The 22,487-nt window shown below is 42.5% G+C and overlaps 3 protein-coding genes across 3 annotated transcripts; 2 read left to right on the forward strand and 1 right to left on the reverse strand.

Annotated features, from left to right (window-relative positions):
• Positions 1–4,406: 4,406 nt before the first annotated feature.
• Positions 4,407–7,874, reverse strand: LOC119725464. Its single transcript, XM_038196871.1, has one exon. The coding sequence runs from the start codon at positions 7,872–7,874 to the stop codon at positions 4,407–4,409; it is 3,468 nt and encodes a 1,155-aa protein (XP_038052799.1).
• Positions 7,875–8,801: 927 nt separating this feature from the next.
• On the forward strand, positions 8,802–16,057 carry LOC119725465 (trichohyalin-like). The gene is made up of 9 exons (XM_038196872.1): positions 8,802–8,807; positions 10,042–10,144; positions 10,307–10,558; positions 10,707–10,866; positions 11,105–11,282; positions 11,660–11,759; positions 12,264–13,514; positions 15,648–15,725; positions 16,029–16,057. Exons 1-9 carry the CDS (start codon positions 8,802–8,804, stop codon positions 16,055–16,057), a joined length of 2,157 nt encoding a protein of 718 aa, XP_038052800.1.
• A 1,995-nt stretch (positions 16,058–18,052) lies between these two features.
• On the forward strand, positions 18,053–22,048 carry LOC119725466 (protein NLRC5-like). The gene has a single exon (XM_038196873.1). It carries the CDS (start codon positions 18,053–18,055, stop codon positions 22,046–22,048), a length of 3,996 nt encoding a protein of 1,331 aa, XP_038052801.1.
• Positions 22,049–22,487: the final 439 nt, after the last annotated feature.

Raw genomic sequence — 22,487 nt, forward strand, 5'->3', positions numbered from 1 at the left:
TTTTTTTTTTTTTATTCTGACTATGACTACCAACTTCCGTCTACACTACAGTACGCCAATACTTAGCGTCAGGATTTTGTGCTATCAAGTATCATACACACGAGTCTCTGCAAAACATGTATTCAGACAAAGCCCAACACGAAAATATTGCAAAACCAGTATCAAAATGCAGAAGGAATATACTTACAGACGTTTACAGAATCAAAAACTCGGTTGAAACTTGCTAGTTTCGTTCAGCCATCAAACGACATGTTTAAGCCGCCATTGTTTCTGATAACGCTAAAGACTGGCCCCTAGTAACTCAATTTCTTAAGAAAGTGATAGGGACCACATTAGGTCCGGGTACCAGTACCAGACTCTATAAGTCACTTCGTGGAAAACTGACAGCGTTGTTTATGCGTTTCACGAAGTGACCTATCTCGATGCGTCAGTTCGTGAAATGATAATTTTTCATTTTGTAGAGATAGGTCATCATTTTTAATAAGCTGAATCAGCTTAATTAGCTAATTAGGCCACTTATGAATTTGAAATTTTCAGAAAATAAAGATTCATCATGCATAACCAGAATATGCTAAAAACCCAAATTCGTCAACAATTTAGATAGGTCAGATCGTGGTACGATTGACAAATTAACGATACATAATTTTGTCTGATTTTTTTTTTTGAAACTTGGCCGACAATTTATGGTTGAAATTCCCTTTTTGATTCCACATGAACATTCCACAGATTTATACAGCATGTACTGATACAAACTACGCTCTTCTATCAAATAAATTGCTTCTGGCTTGATACAACCATCAGAAATACATTACCGCCGTGCAGTTGGACTCTGACTAAGATTCACTAGCTCGGTTCACATTCGGGTTATTTTTCTCTCAAATGCTCAGGATTTCTTCTAGTCCTTTCTTTTTTCCTTTCTGACTTAAGGATTTTGGGGCAAAAAAAAAAATAAGAAAACAAAATCGCTTTCGTCCCGTGCGCAAGGGGCGAAGGAAATCCGAAGGGTCATTTCTGAACGAGTGCGGACTGTGTGTTTCGGGGTACCATCCACCAAATACCGGGCAATATCACGGTGGCGCGACTTAGACCGGCAATTTGGTGGACGGTGTCCCAAATCACACAGGTATTGTGCTTCACTTGTGTTGAAAGGAGCCCTGCTAATTTCCTTCGACCACGTTGCACGGTACGTAAGCAATATTTTGTAAGACTTTATTTTGTGCATCAAGAAAGAAAACACGATGAGGATGAATAGTATTTATGACGATTTGAAGAACTTTTCGAAAGAAAAAGGCTAGAAATCCTGGAATCCACAAAAAAATGACCTGAATTAAACCCCTGTTCATTTTCAATGCCTCATGACTTATTATGCGCATAATTATCATTAGTGAAAAGGCTCATTCTTGGATGGAACAAGTTTTATAATAGAAATGGTGGGGCGTGGCAAGCAAAGGAAATTTTCCTTTAACTTCCAAATTAAATTTAAAACAGGAATGTTGATACAACGTAAATATGAATTTGTGGGTATCTTCATTTCTAGAATAATTTCGGTTGAAATAAAATCATCCTGTTACACTCGACCTTTGTGATAAAAAACTACTTTCATTATATTCCGTTTTTGCTGAAACCAAATTCCGAACCTTATTGTTGCTGTTACTGCAATATTTCTGTTTACAGTGTCATCAGTAACCCGAAACAGAAGCTAAACATCTCTGTCCAGACTCCCGAAAATGCTAACGATGATGCTACACAGACGCTTAGCTTAAAACTGGATCCAGGGACATCCGTCCAATCTTTAAAAAATCTCATAGAAAAGCAAATTGGTGTTGAGGCGCGGCGTCAGCGTCTTTACACCAGGCGAAACTTTCAGGTTGGTATGTTTTAATGTACAATACAATTACATTTGAACGATACAAAGTTTGCGCAAAGTTGCATTTTGGAAATTGGAATGTAAATGACACACTATGGGGGAACTCGCACAAAATATACTCTATGTGGACTAACTGACCAAACTAAACTAAACTCAGGATCTTTGAAAGGAACGGTTGCGAGGAACCTGATTGAATATAGACATAGATACCGAATCTATCATGATGCTCAAGTATAAATCAAACTCTGGCTGAGTCGCCATGACACACCACATCATGGATCCTGAAACTCCTCTGGAGGTGCAATGCTACGGTAGGCGATCTGAGATGCAGGTTTAGGTGTCTCCTCGTCCTGCACCTCTGTTGAGATAGCCAATGGAGGTGAAATAAAGGAGGCTCGTAAGACCGCGAGTGTGTGGACAGCACGGCAAGCATGAATGTTTATTCTAGAACTTATCTGGGGTCAACTCCCCGGCGCGCATGCGCATACATGGATACATGAATATGCATATCACTACATCCCCCTTTTTGAAATATATAAACAAAACTAAGGTAGTTTAATACTCAAGTTGTATTATCGTTCAGTCCTTTCACAGTCGACTATCTCCTGGTAAGGTAGATATATGCTGGCATAAAGAATGCGGAGATGTATAATAACGTTCAAACGTGGTTTCCTTATTTCTAGAAGTCAAAACATATTTATTTTACATTGTATTGTGACTGTCCACTTAGACAACAAGAAAACTATAAACTTTTTTTTTTTTTTTTTTGTAAACAAAAAAAAATTGAAACACTTGTTATAAACACTAACTCTATGAAACCCTTGTTCGAGTCTGTTAACTTTCAACACTGGAGTAACTAAGAACTTGGTTTTAGATGTATCTGGCTGGCATTTTGGTGACACGACCAGATCTTGTAGTCTGTGGGGTTTGGAGAAAGGTACCGGTAGCCTTAGGTTTAGCTTTGGTTTGGCGAGATTTTTCCCCGTCAGTGGGTTTTCCATCCCGCTGTGCTTCTCTGTTTTGCTTGTTCTGGTCAGAACCTTGTCTCGGTGGGAATAGAACTCGCGGGGATTGTTCATCAAAATGAACGCGCTTAGCTTGCTTTGTTTGCCTGTGCGCCTCGCGCGGCTGAGGTTGCATTTCACGCAAATGTGATCGATTGCGCCTGAGAGTAGATCCATTTGGTGTTCTGACCTCATACGACCTAGGCTCTTTGCAAACTTTGGTTACTTCACCCGGAGTCCAAGACTTGTTCGGCTGGTCAAGAATACGGACTTTCTGTCCCACGTAGAGTGAAGGTAAGTCTGGACCAGCATGATTGTCATGATTGGCCTTCATTTCATCTCTGCGTGATGCCAGTCGGTCATTGACTTCCAGAGGTTTCTGGTAAGTCCCTGTAGGGTCCCTGCTGGGCAGTGTGGTGTGGGGCGGCCTTCCAAACAGTATTTCTGATGGAGAAGGTAAGTGAGCGTCGATTGGTGTTGCTCGGAGAAGAAGCATTGCCTTGTTGATGTCCTGTCCAGTTTCATGACACTTCTTCATCACGGACTTGACTGTCCTGACCGCTCGCTCTACCTTCCCATTCGATCGGGGGTACCTCGGTGATGAGGTAATGATGATAGATAGATAGATAGATAGATAGATATATGGTTTATTTTCATTTGACTTGATGTGGCAATCAAAGATTGAATTTGATCAAGTCAACAGATAAAAATGCTAATACAAATACATTAAATAAAATAAATTAAATTAAATTAAATTTAAAATAAACAAGTACTTTTACATTGAAAGGTCCACAAACTGTCTTAATCCAATAGTATCTCTGACATGCCAATCTTCATTATTTAAAAATTCCATTTTACAGATAAAAACAAATGTCATATGGTATCAGGTGTGATAAAAAATATACAGATATGTATGCAATAATTAAGAAATTTGACAAAGATAACGATAAAGATAACGAGAACAATGACAACAATTAACCACAATCACGACTATATAATGACAAGAATAACGATTAAGACAACGATAAGGACGACAAGAACCATAATCACACTAATGATGACAAAAGTAACAACGAATACAACAAGAACAGTATTGACTACAATGGAAACAATAACCACAATTTCCACAGTGACAACGAAGATATAACGAAGACAACAACAACAACGGTTACAGCTATAACGACAACCACAATCACCCCGATTTCCCTGCGATTCATCAGGATTTCCCTAAAAAGAATTGGGGTCTAGCAAGGAATAAAAACTGGTGAACTTCAAATCTAGCAATCATAAAATAAAAAAAAAAACACTGGAATTATTTAGAATTAATTAAGTCAATGAGGTAGGGTACTGCACTGTTCTTGAATCTATTTGTTCTATATTGCAACTGAGGAATACTGGAATTACGTAGAAATCTGCCATTTGTGGAGCGAGTGGGGATGATATTATTCAACTTGGAATTTGCTTTCAGATCTGTGGCAAATGTAAGACACAACTCAGTTCGTCTGCTACTCAAGGTGACCGACCATTCCTCACACTTATCTTGGTAAGCCTGCCCAACAAATTGTGGTCTGTTGTCTCCTTTGGTACACCGAAAAGGCTGAAGGTTGCTGCTGTTCGTTGAGCCACCGACGCACTGGATGTGTTGGACAGTTTGTGGATAACAGGGTATTTAGAGTGATAGTCCACAATGAGGAGATAGTTGTCTTTTTCCAACTCGAAGAGGTCTGTGCCCAGTTTCGTCCAAGGTGTGTTGGGTATCTCATGAGGTTGGAGTGGTTCATTTCTTTGACGAGTCTGGTGTTCATGGCATGCTTGACATGACTTGAAGAGTTGAGTGATGTTGTCATTGATGTTCGGCCGTCTTTGATGTTCGGCGTCTTTTCGATGCCAAGATGACCAACGTGGAGTTGGGTGAGTATGTCCTGTCGCATAACCTTAGGAATCAGAACTTGACGGCCCTTGAATATCACACCACAGGACAGTCCCAGCTCATCTCTGAATGGCCAGTATGGACGTAAGTCACGAGGCAACTCCTTGATTGAGTCAGGCCAACCGGTGTAGATGACCTTCTGTAGCTCTCTTAGAACAGGGTCTCGAGTTGTCTCATGCTGAAGAGCATCTTGCTTAGCCTTCCCAAAGTGAACCAAATCAAGTTGTTGAGTGGTTGTGTGCTGCCTCGCACTAAGGGAATCAAATGCAATGTCGAGGGGTATGTCATCATGATCAGACGGATTGGGGAGCCTGCTCAGGGCATCAGCAATTATCATGGTGCTGCCTGGTTTGTACTCCAAACTGAATTGATAGCCTTGAATCTTGATCAACAGCCTCTGTAGACGGGGTGGAGCACTGGTGAGGGGCTTGTTCCATATGGTCACTAGTGGTTTGTGGTCTGTGAGTACATGAAATCTGGAACCGAAAAGGTAAGTGTGGAACTTGGTCACACCAAACACCAGGGCAAGAGTTTCCCGTTCAATGTTGGAGTAGTTTGACTGGGATGACGACATACTTTTCGATGCATACGCAACAGGTTTGCCGTCTTGGATGAGGCACGCACCAAGGCCTTTCTGTGAAGCGTCAACCTCGAGGGTGGTTTCCATCTTGGGATCATAATACCGCAGACATGACTCGGCAGTGATGGAGTGCTGGAGTGCACGAAACGACGCCTGATGATCGTCCTGCCAGAGGAATGGAACATCCTTCCGGAGGAGGTCCCGCAAGGGAGCAGCCGTGTCTGCGCAGTTAGGAATGTGTGGAGACACAAAGTTGACGATACCGAGGAATCTCTGAAGGTCCTCTTTGTCTTGGGGAGTCGGCATGGCATGTATGTCTGCAACTCTGTCAGGATCAGGGCGAACTCCACTGTCCGAGTAGATGGAACCGAAGAATTGTATCTGGTTCGACTTGATACGACACTTGGCACTGTTGAAGACAAGCCCTTCTCGCTTGGCAGTCTCCATGAGGTTGAAGAGGTTGGCATCATGCTCACTCTCTGTACGCCCAAATACTGCAATGTCATCTGCAATACATACGCAGCCTGGTACCTGGCTGACAATGTCGTCCATACATTGTTGAAAAATGTCCTGGCTCACTGACAAACCAAACGGGAGTCGGCGGAAACAATATCGGCCAAATGGTGTCCGAAACGTTGTCAATTCCTGGGATGCATCATCTAAGTGGATCGACCAGTAACCCTCCTTCGCATCAAGTTTGGAAAAGAACTTCGCTTGCGAAAACGCAGGATTTAACTCCTCAAGCGTTGGAACCTTGTGAGGACATCGCTTCAAGTTGTCGTTAAGGCGTTTTGGATCTAGGCAAAGTCGGAGTGAACCGTCTTTCTTGACACTTGTCGTGAGGGAGCTACACCAATCAGTGTGGTGAGTGACTCTGCGGATGACACCATCGTGCTCCATCTTGTCTATTTCCACCTGGAGTTTTGGCTTGAGATGCACGCTGCATTCCCGAGGTGGATCGATACTGGGTTGAGCATCTTTCTTGAGATGAAGATGGGCACGTGTCTTGAAGTTGCCTAGGCTGTCAAATTGCGTAGGGTACGCCTGCTTCAGATCTTGTATTCCTTTTACAGGGGTGACAAATCCGACAGGTGGTATGGCTGGTGGGGCTGGTCGAGGTCGTGATGTTGGGAGTCCGCTGGGTGAAGAAGATACGGTGTGTATCGTCACCAGCTGGAGCTTCTGGCTCATGGGTAGGCCAGCCACAGCAGGACCTGGTACATCTACGACGTAGAATTTTTCGCGAGACCACTCACTCTCCTTGTATCTGCACATAAGATGCAGATAGCCATAGCATGTGATGTTTGGCCCGTTATATGCGGTCAGTTTTGTGCCAGTGGGGGAGGCGAGCGATTTCCAACGGTGTCCGTATATCTGCTTCATGGTGCGAACTGGTAGGGTGTTAGCACTCGCACCGGTGTCCACTTTGACCTTCAAGTAGTGCTTGCCAAGTCGATCTGGGCAGACAACATCAAGTGTTGTGAAGACTTCGTTATGTCTGTACTGATGTAGCGGAGTGACACACATATCAGACACGGTGATAGAGTTGAATGTGTCCCCAGCTTGGCTTGAGACGTCATCGTCGTCGGTGAAGAAGTCATGTTGCCCCTGCTGGTCATTCTTGAGGTCGTTCACCTTGGAAGTACCCCGGCTCGGCGATCTATTGCGAGAGCTGCGCGGTTTTGAGTTGCTACGCGATTTTGAGTTGCTACGCGATTGTTGGCGGCGCCAGTTTGGCGATTTGCTGCGCTGTTGGCCTTGCCCAGTTCGCTTCGATTTTCTGCAAAGCTTGGCCCAGTGACCTTTGCTACCGCAGGCTTTGCACGTGTCATGGTACACAGGACAGCTGCGGGGCTTGTGCGAAAGACCACAATTTTTGCAAGAGCGGCGTCCGCGTGCAGAATAGACAGTGTCTACAGATGCTGGTTCGTTCGCGGCTTTGCGTGCTGCAGTATCTGTGAGCGTTTCTAAATGTTGCTTGCCCGCTGCAACGGCTTCGTGCCTGCGTCCCTCTTCAAGCATCGCTGCAATTGGGTAGCCACGTGCTTTCTCGAGAAGGCTATTGCGTAACGCGTCTAAGAGAGTCGAGGCTATGACCAGTTCTACTACGCGTTCGTCTAGTTCTGCTTGCGCAAAATCACAATTCATCGCTTTTTCTTTACACCTGTTAACAAAATCGTCTAAGGTTTCATCGACTTTTTGTTTGTATCTCATTAACTCAAGCCTATGGATGCGGAAATTTATACTGATTTGCAACTGCTTCTCAAATAATGCCCACAGCTTTTCTGGTTCTTCTTGATCCGCTTCGGACAAGCCAGATGCATTGAGGCGCTTAAGGCCCTCAGTGCCTACAGCTATTTTGATTTCCACCGCCTGTTTGTCGGCTTGATTTACTTCATGATCCTTCAGGTATAACGTTAATCTCTGTTTGAATAGCTTGAACTCCTCAGCAACATTCTTAACTGACCAATTCATTTCTGGATATTTAGCCATGGTTGAGTGCACAATGACAATGTAATATAATAATATGATAAACAACAATTGTGCGAAACCTTCTGTGCTAAAACTTGGGCTAAACACCACTGAGATGGCTAAACATGTAAGAACAATATTACATGGGGGCAACAATACACTGATTTGAATTGTCAATAACCAAACTCATACATGTAAACAATAGCAATGAACACTGGTCAATTACTTGAATTAGGCTTTAAAAGTCTCAGTTCTGATGAGATGAAGTGGCTGAACAGTTCTTGTACGTCTTGCCTGGTACACTGTCCGTGAAAGTCAGGGTAGTAGTCAGGTAGTAGGGCAGATGAAGTCGCCTGGCAAGATGCTGGAGGTCCCAGATTGGAGATGCACTGGTACTGTGAACAGGTCGGGCAGGTACAGTTACAAGAAAACGACGAGCTGAATTTCTCACGAATAGGATGCAGCGCAACTGGATGGGCGCTGATAGTGATCGTGTCGGTCTGCAAACTGGACGCACGGCAGAATTTGCAAAATTAGCCGATGATGAGGTCCAGGTTTCTGCTGCTTTTCATCCCGTCTTGTCCCTTGAAACAGTCGGGACCGTCGCCGCTGGATGCTGTAAAGCCGGTCGGTAGATGACCAGTCTCCGGTAGAGCTCGATGGAGCCGTGGGGAATACAGCGATTATGGCGAACTCCAGAGTGTAGTGATGGGGTATAGGCGCTCACACTGTACGGTGAAACGTGTTGAATGTGCAGTGGGTATAGCACACGCACGTGAAATGTCGCGGCATGACCTCAGAAAAATCTGGGTCGGTTGCACGTTTTCACACCAAAATAAGCGGGAATCGGGAGGTCCAGATGCCCGAAAGTTGCCTCACTTGATGGTCAGATCAACACAGATGTCTATCTGGTTCTTTTTCACCGCTGTCACCATGTTGAGATAGCCAATGGAGGTGAAATAAAGGAGGCTCGTACGACGGCGAGTGTGTGGACAGCACGGCAAGCATGAATGGTTTATTCTAGAACTTATCTGGGGTCAACTCCCCGGCGCGCATGCGCATACATGGATACATGAATATGCATATCACTACACGCTCTACCTAAACTGCCGCATATAGCCCATAGTCTCGTTATGTCTAACCAGCTTGAGGATCTGATCATTTCCAAGTGCTTCCATGCTTTGATGAAGACTGCGATAACTGTCCTCCCTCATTCCTCGGGGAAGTACAAGGGCCAAAATAAAATCACAATATAAGCTAAGGGACCAACAATAACTAAAGAGCTAAATTACTTAAAACCAGAAACATACGACCGAAGACCAATAACCAGCTTAAACATGATAATAAACCCAAACCTAAAACTAAAGACAAAACCTAAAGCAATATTTAAGAAACCCGTAAAACCAACACAGTGTGTAATAATGGACCTTAAAAGTACGCTTTGACTGAAAATCTGTAAATAAGAAAATACAAAATACATAATAAGAAAACGATTTAATGAATATTCATTAACAGATACGCAAGCTCAAGTACAAAAGAAGTGGGAGACACTAATCCCCTAGTTTCCGGATTAGCACATCATAAAACCATGCATGCTTACTGTGGGAACAAAGAAACTCTTGTGTATTAACGCATATGGTCGAGAATTCAACACAATTTGATACATGTAATGCTTACAATATGTAAAAAGGAAAATATTAAAAAATCCCAAATCCAAGTCAAAGGTCAACCTTACTCAATAAAACTTCGTCAAAGATTAAAGTGACTGATTCAACTTTACTCTAATTATATAACCTAAAATATTTCCAAATGGAAAACATAAATTAAATTATAAAAAAAATAATTGCACATGATAAACAGAGGACACATTTATGACATAAGAAAACTCACCAAATGACTCCGAGCAGACAAAACTCAAGCAGAGCACACTCCAGTTAGGGGAAACATGGGAACTTTTATTTTAACAGGGGGACACACTACTAAGAAGGGGGGAATCTAAACTAAAACAAAAATGATTTTCTTTTTGCTAATGGGGGCTACTCCTTTTCCAACACTATAATACATAAACGTTTACAAGATAAACTTGACCTTGCAACACTAACACTTTATTTTTTCAATAATATATTTCGAAGGTAAATTTAGTAAACGTTTAAACAAGTCATTTACTTTAACAATTATCTACTATCAGCTCTGTGACTTACTCACCCTTGAGGAGAATGGTGTCGACAAGGATGAAATCATCTCTCTCCGTCTATCTGAAGACGATGAGAATTGCGACGAAGTACCAAAAGGTAAATGACCAAGTCCTGGATTAGAACATGTTTAAATGAATAAACTACATCCTATTGAGATTTTGGTATCTTTAGTAAGCCGTTTATAAAGAACGATAACCTTTGTTGTTGCAGCTGTTGAAAATGTTTTACTGAAGGCTTAGTTGGAAATTCTTTTGGCAGAGAAAGCCGCCATTGATGATGAGTACCTACAGGACTTGTCCTCGAAAATTAAATCATCATGGAAGGAACTGGCCAAACACCTAGGATATGAAGAAGCGGACATCCAAACCACCAACGAAGGCAGCACTGAAGAGAGCCGTCACATGCTACTCACTTGGTGGGAAAAGACGACAGATCGCGACGAAGCAGCTCAGAAGCTGAGACGAGCATTGGAGGCCATCGGGTTGACTGATTTGGCCCAAAATGTACCAGGTGAGCTAGAAGTGAACATTAGACTTTATATCAGACGCTGTATTGTCAGAACGAAAAACTGCATTGCTAATTAAAAGAAAAGTGCGAAATTAGTTAAAAATCATTTGTAACAATAATTATGATGCACTCCGATTCTTACTTGCATCAGTAACGGGCTATTCGAGAGACGAAGCAGCTGGACCCGAGCCAGAAAGTCGTCAAGAGGCAGGAGTAGACGAGGAGAGCAAACAAAATAGAGTGGCATCAACCGAGGAAGAGAAACTGAAAAGGGAACAAGTTGACGATCAAGACAAACCTCGGCCTATCTGGTAAAACATGATGAAATGTTGTTATACGTACTGCTCCCGTGTTTGAAGAATTTACTCAGCATCAAATGTTGTTATGAAGACAGCTAAAAGTCCTTGGAAAACAGTCTTTTCTCGCCTAAACAGTGGTGTAGATATAATGTGTACAATAATGGTTGATGATCTTTACATTCATTCATATAATTCAATGTGATTGAAATTATTCAAAGAGCCTTAACATGCAAATCCTCCCTTCTGACAGTTTCAGATATGTGCAAGTCTTCATTCAGTGCCACGTGTCACACAAAGCAAAAACACTTTGTTTTCGAATGAATGCAGAGACATCTGTCTTTACCTTGAAACATATGATTAACGAGAAAATCAGTGTCCAGCCTCAACAACAACGACTGTACATCCGAAGGAACTTTCGTAACTTTGAGGTAAAGATGGCTCCATATTTTACAAAGTAAACATGTCGTAAAGTATACCAATCAACCTTTGATCAAATTAAAGGCAATGCATCGTGGGTTTTAGTCACAATCTCTTCGGTTTGAAAATAACTTGAGGGTATATTAAATAGTGCTGCTTCTGATGTCAGTACATAGAGTAGTTTGAGTAGAAACTCAATCAGTAGAAACAATCAACAATTAGTTTTTTGTTTTAACCCCAATGAATTAGTTTCGCAATAAAAAAAGTCAAGTTTATCATTAATCATTTTTTACCCGTGTTTTGTAATCCCAACCACCAAAGTGTCGTTTTAAAAACATTGGTTCCAAAGACTGTGCGTTATATTAGACTCGGAAACATTGTTTTCCAGCTCTGTAACTTGCTGACACTTCACGACTGTGGAATTCATCAGGACGAGAACATCTCACTCCGTCTGTCTACTGATGGCCTACTGGGCGGTGGACCAACAGGTAAATGCTCATGGGAAATGTTTCCACACGGGAAAAAACCTACGGGCCTTATTACAATTTAGCTGGGTATGCCACATCCGCCTCTCTAACTAGATTCATTACACGGAAAAACAAACGGCACAGGCAACTTTTCCAAATGCCTCCTGGAAAGTGCAGTTATGAAAGTATGATCGACGCTCTATCCTCTATTTTTGTCAACATGGTGAGTAGCAGTGGTGCAAGTACTTGTAGTTAAAGAGCGAGATATATTAATATGCTGTACCGCCTCCTCCGCTGTAATTTCTCACCATTTCCCAGCATTTGCTACCCACTTCATAAGAGATAAAACCAAACATAGAAAATAAATCAGATATTTAAACCGTCAGCAGAAATCACATTAATATTTTTTTTACTTCAACTAAAGTGAAAAGTTCATTGCCTTTCATTAGGAAATGGCAGCTATCAATCACATACTCATATATACGTCTTTAGGTTTAAGTAAAAAGGCTTCTTTTTGTTTGGCAGACAAACACCTTGCTGATGATCAATTCTTCCGGGACTTGGCTTCGAAAACTGAATCATGCTGGGAAGAATTGGCCAAATCCCTGAGATATGAAGATGCAGCAATCAAGCAATTCCAAACCACCTCCCAAGAAAACACAGAAAGGAGCCTACAGATGCTGCGTTCTTGGTGGGGAAAGCAAACAAATCGCGAGGAAGGATTTCAGAGTTTGAGAGACGCATTAAATTCAATTGGGCGTGCTGAACTGGCCTCGATGATCCCATCAGAAAAGCAACAGAGGATGAAACAGGAGGAACTTGGTCATCTAGACAAACCTCAACCATCGGTACAAACGGAAGAAACTCGAGAACACAATACACAGAAAGGGACTACATCGTCTGAGGGACAGAGACTAGAACAGGAGGAAGTTGCCGATCAAGGAAAACGTAAGACAAATGTACAACTGGGAGGGGCTATGAAACATCGCAGGCAGAAAGAGACTACATCATCTCAGGGACAGGGACAAAGACAGGAGGAAGTTGCTGAACAAGGACAACCTCAGATACATGTACAAGGAGAAATTGCTCAAGAACAGGGTAAACAGAAGCGGACAAAACCAGCTAATGAGGAACAGAGACCGAGTCAGGAGCTTTCGCCAAAAAAACAGAAACTAGGGGAATTCGAGAAGAACGTTCAACAGAGGACGACGTCAGAACAGCAGAAAGGTACTACATCATTCCATGGACAAAGACCAGGACTGGAGGAAGTTGTTCATCGAGACAAAGCTCAATCATTTGGAGAAGTGGGAGGGGCTAAAGACCAGAGCAGTCAAGAAGGGACTACATTAACTGAGGACCAGACACCGAGACAGGGTGCAGTTAGTCATCGAGACAAACCTCAATCAGAGCTACAAGTGAGAGAGGCCAAAGAACGGAGCAGGCAGAAAGAGACTACGACATCTGAGGGGCAGAGACCGAGACGGGAGGAAGTTGGTCATCGAGACAAACTGCAACCAGAGGTACAAGTGGAAGGGGCCACAGAACGGAGCATGCAGGAAGAGACTACGACATCTGAGGGGCAGAGACCAAGACAGGACGTTGGTCATCAAGACACACTGCAACCAGAGGTACAAGTGGGAGGGTCTGAAGAACAGAGCAAGCAGAAAGGGACTACATCATCTAAGGGACAGAGACCGAGAAAGAAGGACGTTGGTCATTCAGCCAAATCTAAACCTGAGGCTCACGTGGGGTTGACTGAGACAGAAAGCAAGTCAGGTAAATAATTGCAAAGAATCTAATATGCCGTACACTGTCTTGCCTTCTATTTTCATTTTTCTCTCTCTGTATTATAAGGTTTCAACTTATGTCAAAGATGAACTGTTAATGTTTTTTTTTAATTTTCTCTTTTTCTCAAAACAAAAAATGTTATAACTCCTTTATTTATAGGTTCTGCGGCTGTTAACCTCTAATTCTGGATATATTTAGCGCGTGACCATATCTTGTCAGCGTGTAGACTTGTTCTAAAAGCCTTCATTATCGAGACTGTAAAAGTGGCGGGAAACAAATTTATCTTCTACGGGCTAGCATTATTCGAAAGCCTGCCTGCACAAATCAGGCGATTGAACTCATATGTCGTGATTGGAAATAACTAAATATTTTGTAGTTCAGATTCCACGGCCAAACCCATGGCATCAGTGATCGCAATGTTGCAATTTGTCCAGGAAGTTTGACATTTTTCTTTTTGTCCCCAAAATGAATTTTCGTTTATGAATTGTAAATTATCAAGTCCTACTGATCGATAACAATAAATTACACCTTTTCACCATTTTTTGTTTGGATCTGGATATTTATTAAAAAGGAAAGGTGAAGTCCGACAGCCACAACGTTACTAACTAACGCATGCACATTATGATAATTTACTATTATGACTTAACATTTGTGAAGTAATTTATTCTAAATAGATATGAGTGGGATTTTTTCAATGATTCATTCAAAAATAAAAATAAAAAGTTAACATAGTTTAATTGCTATAAAATAGAAATTCGGAAATAAAACATGATGTAGACGCAAATTTAATGCCACAAACTGGCATCATTGTCAAACAGTTGGAACGTATAACAACCGCTTTACTTTTACGGATGTCCACATAATGTAAACGCAGTCCTTCACAATGTAAGTAAACTGCACTCGCTTTAGTAATGGTGCGACTATATTTTATTCATTGATAGATACTCTACCTGACGACAAATCTATTTGGGATCAATCTAAGAAGATTGGAACACAATGGGAAGAATTGGCCTTAAACCTGAAATTTTCTAAAGAACATATTAAAATAATTAAGGCTGATCATCCCTACGATACTGTAAGGCAGTGCTTTGAGATGTTAAGCACATGGTGGAGGAAGCAGAACAATTACAACGAAGCATGGCAGACGTTGGATACGGCTATGGTTGATTCGGGCAGAAGCGACTTGGATCGGGGCACATCAGGTAGGCCTATGCACATGCAGTAACTTTAGAAAGATTGGCAAATCGTACACTTACATTAATTACGCTTTAAATGGTTTATGCAATGTAATTTCAGAATGCTGTCCTTCATAATGCACTTTTGTGTACCATTTTACGTTATTTTTAATTTTTGTTTTGCCATTTCGAAAAGTATCATGGTGCAGTAACCTCAATGTTAGAGCTATTTCAGCAGAAGAAGTTTATAATCTTAGATATTTCGTAGTCATCAATTTTCTTTTCTATGATAATTCGTTGTTGTGTTAGTACATGGCAGTAAACTAATGAGCAACACCTCACAAATGTTTTCAATGAGGACAGTTTGGGTGTACAATATTTGAACAGTGGGATGCACCTATTAATTATTTATTTGCAGGATCTTACGATTTGGACAAGAAAATTGAGTGTGGATTCGTTTCGACCAGATTTTTTAAATTCTTTTCTTTCACCTTTTTTGGGGTAGGGGGAGGGCACCGAGAAAATGGGGGGGGGGGAGGGAGGCGGCGGCAAAGGAATTGAAAAAAATGACCAGTATAAAAACAATTCAAATCTGACGCATTTATTCCTTTTTAGTCATACAAAACAGAGTAAACACGTATAATAGAAAGTAAAAAGTGAATACTTTCAGATTATTGCAAGTGCGTCTTAGAAAAACCATCTGCTTCCATATATTCATAGAGATGCGAGTAAATACTCAAAAAAAATGGTACAGCGAAAGCAAATGGTAGTTTTATTCATACGAGCAGAGGACAGACGGTATGGTTTTTTTATCCGTCATTTTGTCTTATAACATAATGGAACAACAAAGAAAAAAGTGGCCCGAATGAGAAAGTTAAATAATCATAGTGGAGCCAATCTGCATTTTGACGTAAATCAAAGATTAATTTCTTCGTTTGATTTTTAGAGCGACGTCGTGACTCACAGAGCCAGGGAGACGACAGTGCACAAGGGATACAAACAAGCATGCCTACAGCTCCAGCAGGTAAATCCACACACAAATCACTTATTGAAAACTTTCCTTGGCAATTTGCACCTTTCACCTTTAATAATAAGAATGCGCCTATCAGTTAGCGTAATACATTTTCATGAGAAGAATTAATTTTTCTTTTATGAACAGAGAAGTCACAAGAACTTTTGTATCCCTCTAAAAAAAGAATAGTATACAAAAAAAACCTAACGTAAAGAGGTTGTACGAGTTGTGAAAACAACTAATTTCCCTTTCATAGTTAAAGCTATTTTACGATTAGCTTTGAGAGGATTTCGTATTGTTGATTCCCCAAAATAGGTATCATCACAGTTGTTTCCTTGTTGTGAATTAGCACAAATTATAAAAACCGGACTCATTTGATTTGATAAGAATCCGAATACAGCCTGGGTTATCGAATTCTTTTCGGCGAATGAAAAAAAGCAACAACGAATTTCGAACCCAACTGTCGCTTTGATTGACTGACATGATTTGTTTCAAATTGTGTTGTATTACTTTTCCTATGAGAAACGAGTGGGTCAAGTGCAAGGCAACAACAGCCAGGTAGCAGTACGACACAGGAGACTCGTGATGATCCAGCTCAGCTTGCTGCGGATAAGTGCGAAGAGGATTTGAAATATAAATATACAACGACGGGTAGCTATGTGCAGATGCTTCCATGGGTTGATGACAACAAAAGACATATCATGGACATCTACACAAAGCTACAATTAGAAAAGGGTGGTAATGACTTGAAGGGAGAGGTCAATTCGTATTTGGATATCTTCAAACTCATATCAAGAGAGGGACATCCAGTTATACGGGCAATTTTAAGAGGAACTGCTGGTGTAGGGAAAACCACTCTTATTGACAAAATTGCTTATGATTGGGCTTGTGGCACTGTTGACGTACTAAAAAGGTATAAGCTTGTTTTTGTGTTGAAAATGCGATCCCTGCAACAAAAGTCGGATGTGATTGAAGCGGTGTTTGATCAGTTACCAAACGAAAATATCATAAATAGGGAAGAGTTGAAATCCTTCATTACAGCCAACCCTGAGGACGTGCTGTTTCTGTTGGATGGTTTTGATGAATTCAAGTCCATCAAACATAATGAGGAGTTCGGTTCGATCTTTAAAATGCTGAATCGAAAGGGAGATTACGAAAAATGCACTGTGTTTGTGACAACCCGCCCCTCACACTATGACAAACTGGTAAAAAACACTTTGATTGAAAATCCGTTTGCTCTTGTGAATGTGTTGGGGTTTAGCAAGGGCGATATTCAGGAATATGTACACAAATTTTACTCGGAAGAACAATCCAAAGCTGATGGGCTTCTTGAGAGGATTTGGTCCTCGACTGTTTTATCGGATTTGGCAACAAGTCCCATGTTGTTGTTGCTGATGTGTCTGTTATGGAGTGAGAGTGCTACACTCCCTGACACCATGTTCCGTCTTTATAATGAGGCACTGCGTTACATATTTAAACGTAAGACACAAATGTCAACAGAAGAGATATCGAGACTTATTATTGCAATTGGGAAGGTTGGTTTGGATGGTCTACTTTCGTCTGATCAAAAGCTATCATTTCAAGAGGAGGATTTTGAGCCGGGTGTGCTTGATATGGCCATACGAGCTGGCATCCTCACCAGCCAGCGAGTCTGTAAGGGGATCGACACTTGCAAAAGTGTTTATTTCATCCATAAGACGTTTCAAGAATATTGCGCTGCGGTATACTATCAAAGCGTAACATCGAATAAAGAAACGAATCAGTTTAAAACGTTCTTTCGTGAAGTGTCTGATACAGCAGGGTTTGAATATCTTCTGCGTTTTTGTTGCGGTGACAACGATGGGTCAAGTACATATTTCATTTTGAACATTTTATGGCATAAAGTCGGACGTGCAGGAGATCTGGATGATAACAACTTACAAATAGCTCTGAATTGCTACTTTGAAAGCCAGAGCCAGACATTGCCACCATGGCCGTTAATTAATTCTGTTATTGATCCAGAACTCATTGCTAACGAAGATTTAAGCCGCGATCATTCGACATCGTTGATGTACTTCCTAAAAAACGTTACTGACGAGAAAAAGGGTGGAGGGAACGCTTGCCTCGAAAAGATACATTCATTAAAGATGCCAGAATCAACCTTTCGAAGGTTAGGTTTAGATTTTGTGAATCATGTGAATAGAATGGCAAGTCTGCATAGCATTATTGTTACTGGCCGTTTAATGCTTACACAGGAATCTCGGATCGACTTGGCAAGTTTAATATCCTCTATACGCCTGAAAGAAATGACACAGCTTAAAAAAGTGCGTTTAAGGCGATGCGTCCCGACAAGGAGTGACATGGAGCACATTATCGGGGAACTGAGTAAACTGCCCAACCTTGTTGATTTGGATCTGTCTAACAATGATACCCTTGCTGGGTCTGATCGGGCATGGTCTCTTTTAAGGGAAATTAAAACCCTCAACAAACTAGACCTGGGTTACTGCAGATTGAGAAGTGATGACGTGGAGCGCATTGCCGTTGGGCTGAGTTATCTACCCAACCTTGTTGAATTGGATCTGTCTAACAATGATACCCTTGCTGGGTGTGATCGGGCATGGTCTCACTTAAGGGAAATTAAAACCCTCAACAAACTAGACCTGGGTTACTGCAGATTGGGAAGTTATGACGTGGAGCACATTACCGTTGGGCTGAGTTATCTGCTCAACCTTGTTAAACTGGATCTGTCTCACAATGAAACCCTTGCTGGGTCAGGTCGGGCATGGTCTCACTTGAGGGAAATCAAAACCCTCAACAAACTGAACCTGAGATACTGCGGATTGAAAAGTGATGACTTGGAGCCCATTGCTATTGGGCTGAGTAATCTTCCTAAACTTGTTGATTTTGATCTGTCTCACAATGAGACACTTGCTGGATCATGTCGGGCATGGTCTCACTTGAGGGAAATCAAAACTCTCAACAAACTGAACCTGAGATACTGCGAACTGGGAAGTGATGACTTGGAGCCCATTGCCGTTGGGCTGAGTAATCTGTTCAACCTTGTTGAATTGGATCTGTCTGACAATGAGACCCTTGCTGGATCAGGTCGGTCATGGTCTCACTTGAGTCAAATCAAAACCCTCAACAAACTGAACCTGAGATACTGCGAATTGGGAAGTGATGACTTGGAGCCCATTGCTGTTGTGCTGAGTTATCTGCCCAACCTTGTTCAATTGGATCTGTCTGACTGTGAGACACTTGCTGGATCATGTCGGGCATGGATTAACTTAAAGGAAATTAAAACCCTTAACAAACTAAACCTGAGTAGCTGCGAATTGAAAAGTGATGACTTTGAGCACATTGCCGATGGGCTGAGTGATATGCCCAACTTTATTGAATTGGATCTGTCTTGCAATGAGACCCTTTTTGGGTCATGGTCTCACTTGAGAAAACTCAAAACCCTCAACAAACTGGATTTGAGTAACTGTGCATTGGGAAGTGATGACTTAAAGCCCATTGCCGATGGGCTGAGTTATCTTCCCAAACTTGTTGAATTAGATCTGTCTGACAATAAGGCCCTTGCTGGGTCTAATCAGTCATGGTCTCACTTAAGAGGCATTAAAACCCTCAGCAAACTGAACCTGAGAGGCTGCAAATTAAACTGTTTTGACTTGGAGTTCATTGCGGTTTGGCTGCGTATACTTCCCAACCTTGATGAATTGGACCTGTCTAGCAATCAGACCCTTGCTTGGTCAGGTCAGGCATGGTCTCACTTGAGGGAAATCAAAACCCTCAACAAACTAGACCTGAAAAGATGCGGATTGACAAGTGGTGACTTGGAGCCCATTGCCGTTTGGCTGAGTAATCTGCCCAACCTTGTTGAATTGGATCTGTCTCACAATGAGACCCTTGCTCTGTCAGGTTTGTCATGGCATCACTTGATGAAAATCCAAACCCTAAACAAACTGGACTTGAGAAGCTGCGGACTGAAAAGTGATGACTTGGAGCACATTGCCAATGGGCTGAGGTTTCTGCCCAATCTTGTTGAATTGGATCTGCATGGCAATGAGACCCTTGCTGTGTCTGGTCGGGCATGGTCTCACTTGGGGAAAATCGAAACCCTAAACAAACTGGACTTGAGATGCTGCAGACTGCAAAGTGATGACTTGGAGTACGTTGCCGTTGGGCTGAGTAATCTGCCCAACCTTGTTGAATTGGATCTGTCTCACAATGAGGCCCTTGCTGTGTCAGGTCGGTCATGGTCTCACTTAAGGGGAATCAAAACCCTCAACAAACTTAGCCTGGGTTACTGCGGATTGCAAAGTGGTGACTTGGAGCCCTTTGCCATTGGGCTGAGTGATCTACCCAAACTTGTTGAATTGGATCTGTCTGGCAATAGCACCCTTGCTGGGTCTGATCGGTCATGGTATCACTTGAGGGAAATCAAAACCCTAAACAAACTGGACTTGAGATGCTGCAGACTGCAAAGTGATGACTTGGAGTACATTGCCGTTGGGCTGAGTAATCTGTCCAACCTTGTTGAATTGGATATGTCTTGCAATGAGACCCTTGCTGGGTCTGGTTGGGCATGGTCTCACTTGAGGGAAATTAAAACCCTCAAAAAACTGAACCTGGGTTACTGCGGATTGCAAAGTGGTGACTTGGAGCCCTTTGCCATTGGGCTGAGTGATCTACCCAAACTTGTTGAATTGGATCTGTCTGGCAATCAGACCCTTGATTGGTCAGGTCGGGCATGGTCTCACTGGAGGGAAATCAAAACCCTAAACAAACTGAACTTGAGAAGCTGCGGACTGAAAAATGATGACTTGGAGCACGTTGCCGTTGGGCTGAGTAATCTGCCCAACCTTGTTGAATTGGATATGTCTTGCAATGAGACCCTTGCTGGGTCTGGTTGGGCATGGTCTCACTTGAGGGAAAGTAAAACCCTCAACAAACTGAACCTCGGTTACTGCGGATTGCAAAGTGGTGACTTGGAGCCCTTTGCCAATGGGCTGAGTGATCTACCCAAACTTGTTGAATTGGATCTGTCTGGCAATAACACCCTTGCTGGGTCTGATCGGTCATGGTATCACTTGAGGGAAATCAAAACCCTAAACAAACTGGACTTGAGAAGCTGCGGACTGAAAAGTGATGACTTGGAGCACATTGCGGTTGGGCTGAGTAATCTGCCAAACCTCGTTGAATTGGATCTGTCTTGCAATGAGACCCTTGCTGGGTCTGGTTGGGCATGGTCTCACTTGAGGAAAATCAAAACCCTAAACAAACTGAACCTGGGTTACTGCGGATTGCAAAGTGGTGACATTGAGCCCTTTGCCAATGGGCTGAGTGATCTACCCAAACTTGTTGAATTGGATCTGTCTGGCAATAGCACCCTTGCTGGGTCTGATCGGTCATGGTATCACTTGAGGAAAATCAAAACCCTAAACAAACTCGACTTGAGAAACTGCGGACTTAAAAGTGATGACTTGGAGCACATTGCCGGTGGGCTGAGTAATCTGCCCAACCTTGAATTGGATCTGTCATGCAATGAGACCCTTGCTGGGTCTGGTTGGGCATGGTCTCACTTGAGGGAAATTAAAACCATCAACAAACTGAACCTGGGTTTCTGCAAATTGGGAAGTGATGACTTGAAGCCCATTGCCGTTGGGCTGAGTGATCTACCCAAACTTGTTGAATTGGATCTGTCTGGCAATAGTACCCTTGCTGGGTCTGGTTGGGCATGGTCTCACTTGAGGGAAAATAAAACCCTCAAAAAACTGAACCTTGGTTACTGCGGATTGCAAAGTGGTGACTTGGAGCCCTTTGCCATTGGGCTGAGTGATCTACCCAAACTTGTTGAATTGGATCTGTCTGGCAATCGGACCCTTGATTGGTCAGGTCGGGCATGGTCTCACTTGAGGGAAATCAAAACCCTAAACAAACTGAACTTGAGAAGCTGCGGACTGAAAAGTGATGACTTGGAGCACATTGCCGTTGGGCTGAGTAATCTGCCCAAACTTGTTGAATTGGATCTGTCTGGCAATAGTACCCTTGCTGGGTCTGATTGGGCATGGTCTCACTTAAGGGACATTAAAACTCTCAACAAACTGAACCTGGGTTGCTGCAAATTGGAAAGTGATGACTTGAAGCACATTGCCGTTGGGCTGAGTGATCTACCCAGACTTGTTGAATTGGATCTGTCTTGCAATGAGACCCTTGCTGGATCTGGTCGGTCATGGTTTCACTTGGGGGAAATTGAATCCCTCAACAAGCTATACCTGAGAAGCTGCAAATTGGAAAGTGTTGACTTGGAGCACGTTGCCTTGCTGGGTCTGATCGGTCATGGTATCACTTGAGGGAAATCAAAACCCTAAACAAACTGGACTTGAGAAGCTGCAGACTGAAAAGTGATGACTTGGAGCACATTGCCGTTGGGCTGAGTAATCTGCCCAACCTTGTTGAATTGGATCTGTCTTGCAGTGAGACCCGTGCTGGGTCTGGTCGGGCATGGTCTCACTTGAGGAAAATTAAAACCCTCAACAAACTGAACCTGGGTTACTGCGGATTGCAAAGTGGTGACTTGGAGCCCTTTGCCATTGGGCTGAGTGATCTACCCAGACTTGTTGAATTGGGTCTGTCTTGCAATGAGACCCTTGCTGGGTCTGGTCGGTTATGGTCTCACTTGGGGGAAATTGAATTCCTCAACAAGCTGTACCTGAGAAGCTGCAAATTGGAAAGTGTTGACTTGGAGCACGTTGCCATGGGGCTGAGTAATCTGCCCAATCTTGTTGAATT

The sequence above is a fragment of the Patiria miniata genome, unplaced genomic scaffold, assembly GCF_015706575.1.
Source record: "Patiria miniata isolate m_02_andy unplaced genomic scaffold, ASM1570657v1 HiC_scaffold_19, whole genome shotgun sequence".
NCBI classification, from domain to species: domain Eukaryota; kingdom Metazoa; phylum Echinodermata; class Asteroidea; order Valvatida; family Asterinidae; genus Patiria; species Patiria miniata.

Coding starts and splice junctions, on each gene's coding strand:
- LOC119725464 (XM_038196871.1), bottom strand. CDS start 7,874: ATGGCTAAATATCCAGAAATGAATTGGTCAGTTAAGAATGTTGCTGAG.
- LOC119725465 (XM_038196872.1), top strand. Junction 11,283..11,659: donor GGAACTTTCGTAACTTTGAG/GTAAAGATGGCT, acceptor ATTGTTTTCCAG/CTCTGTAACTTGCTGACACT. Junction 11,760..12,263: donor ACTGGGCGGTGGACCAACAG/GTAAATGCTCAT, acceptor TTTGTTTGGCAG/ACAAACACCTTGCTGATGAT.
- LOC119725466 (XM_038196873.1), top strand. CDS start 18,053: ATGGAGCACATTATCGGGGAACTGAGTAAACTGCCCAACCTTGTTGAT.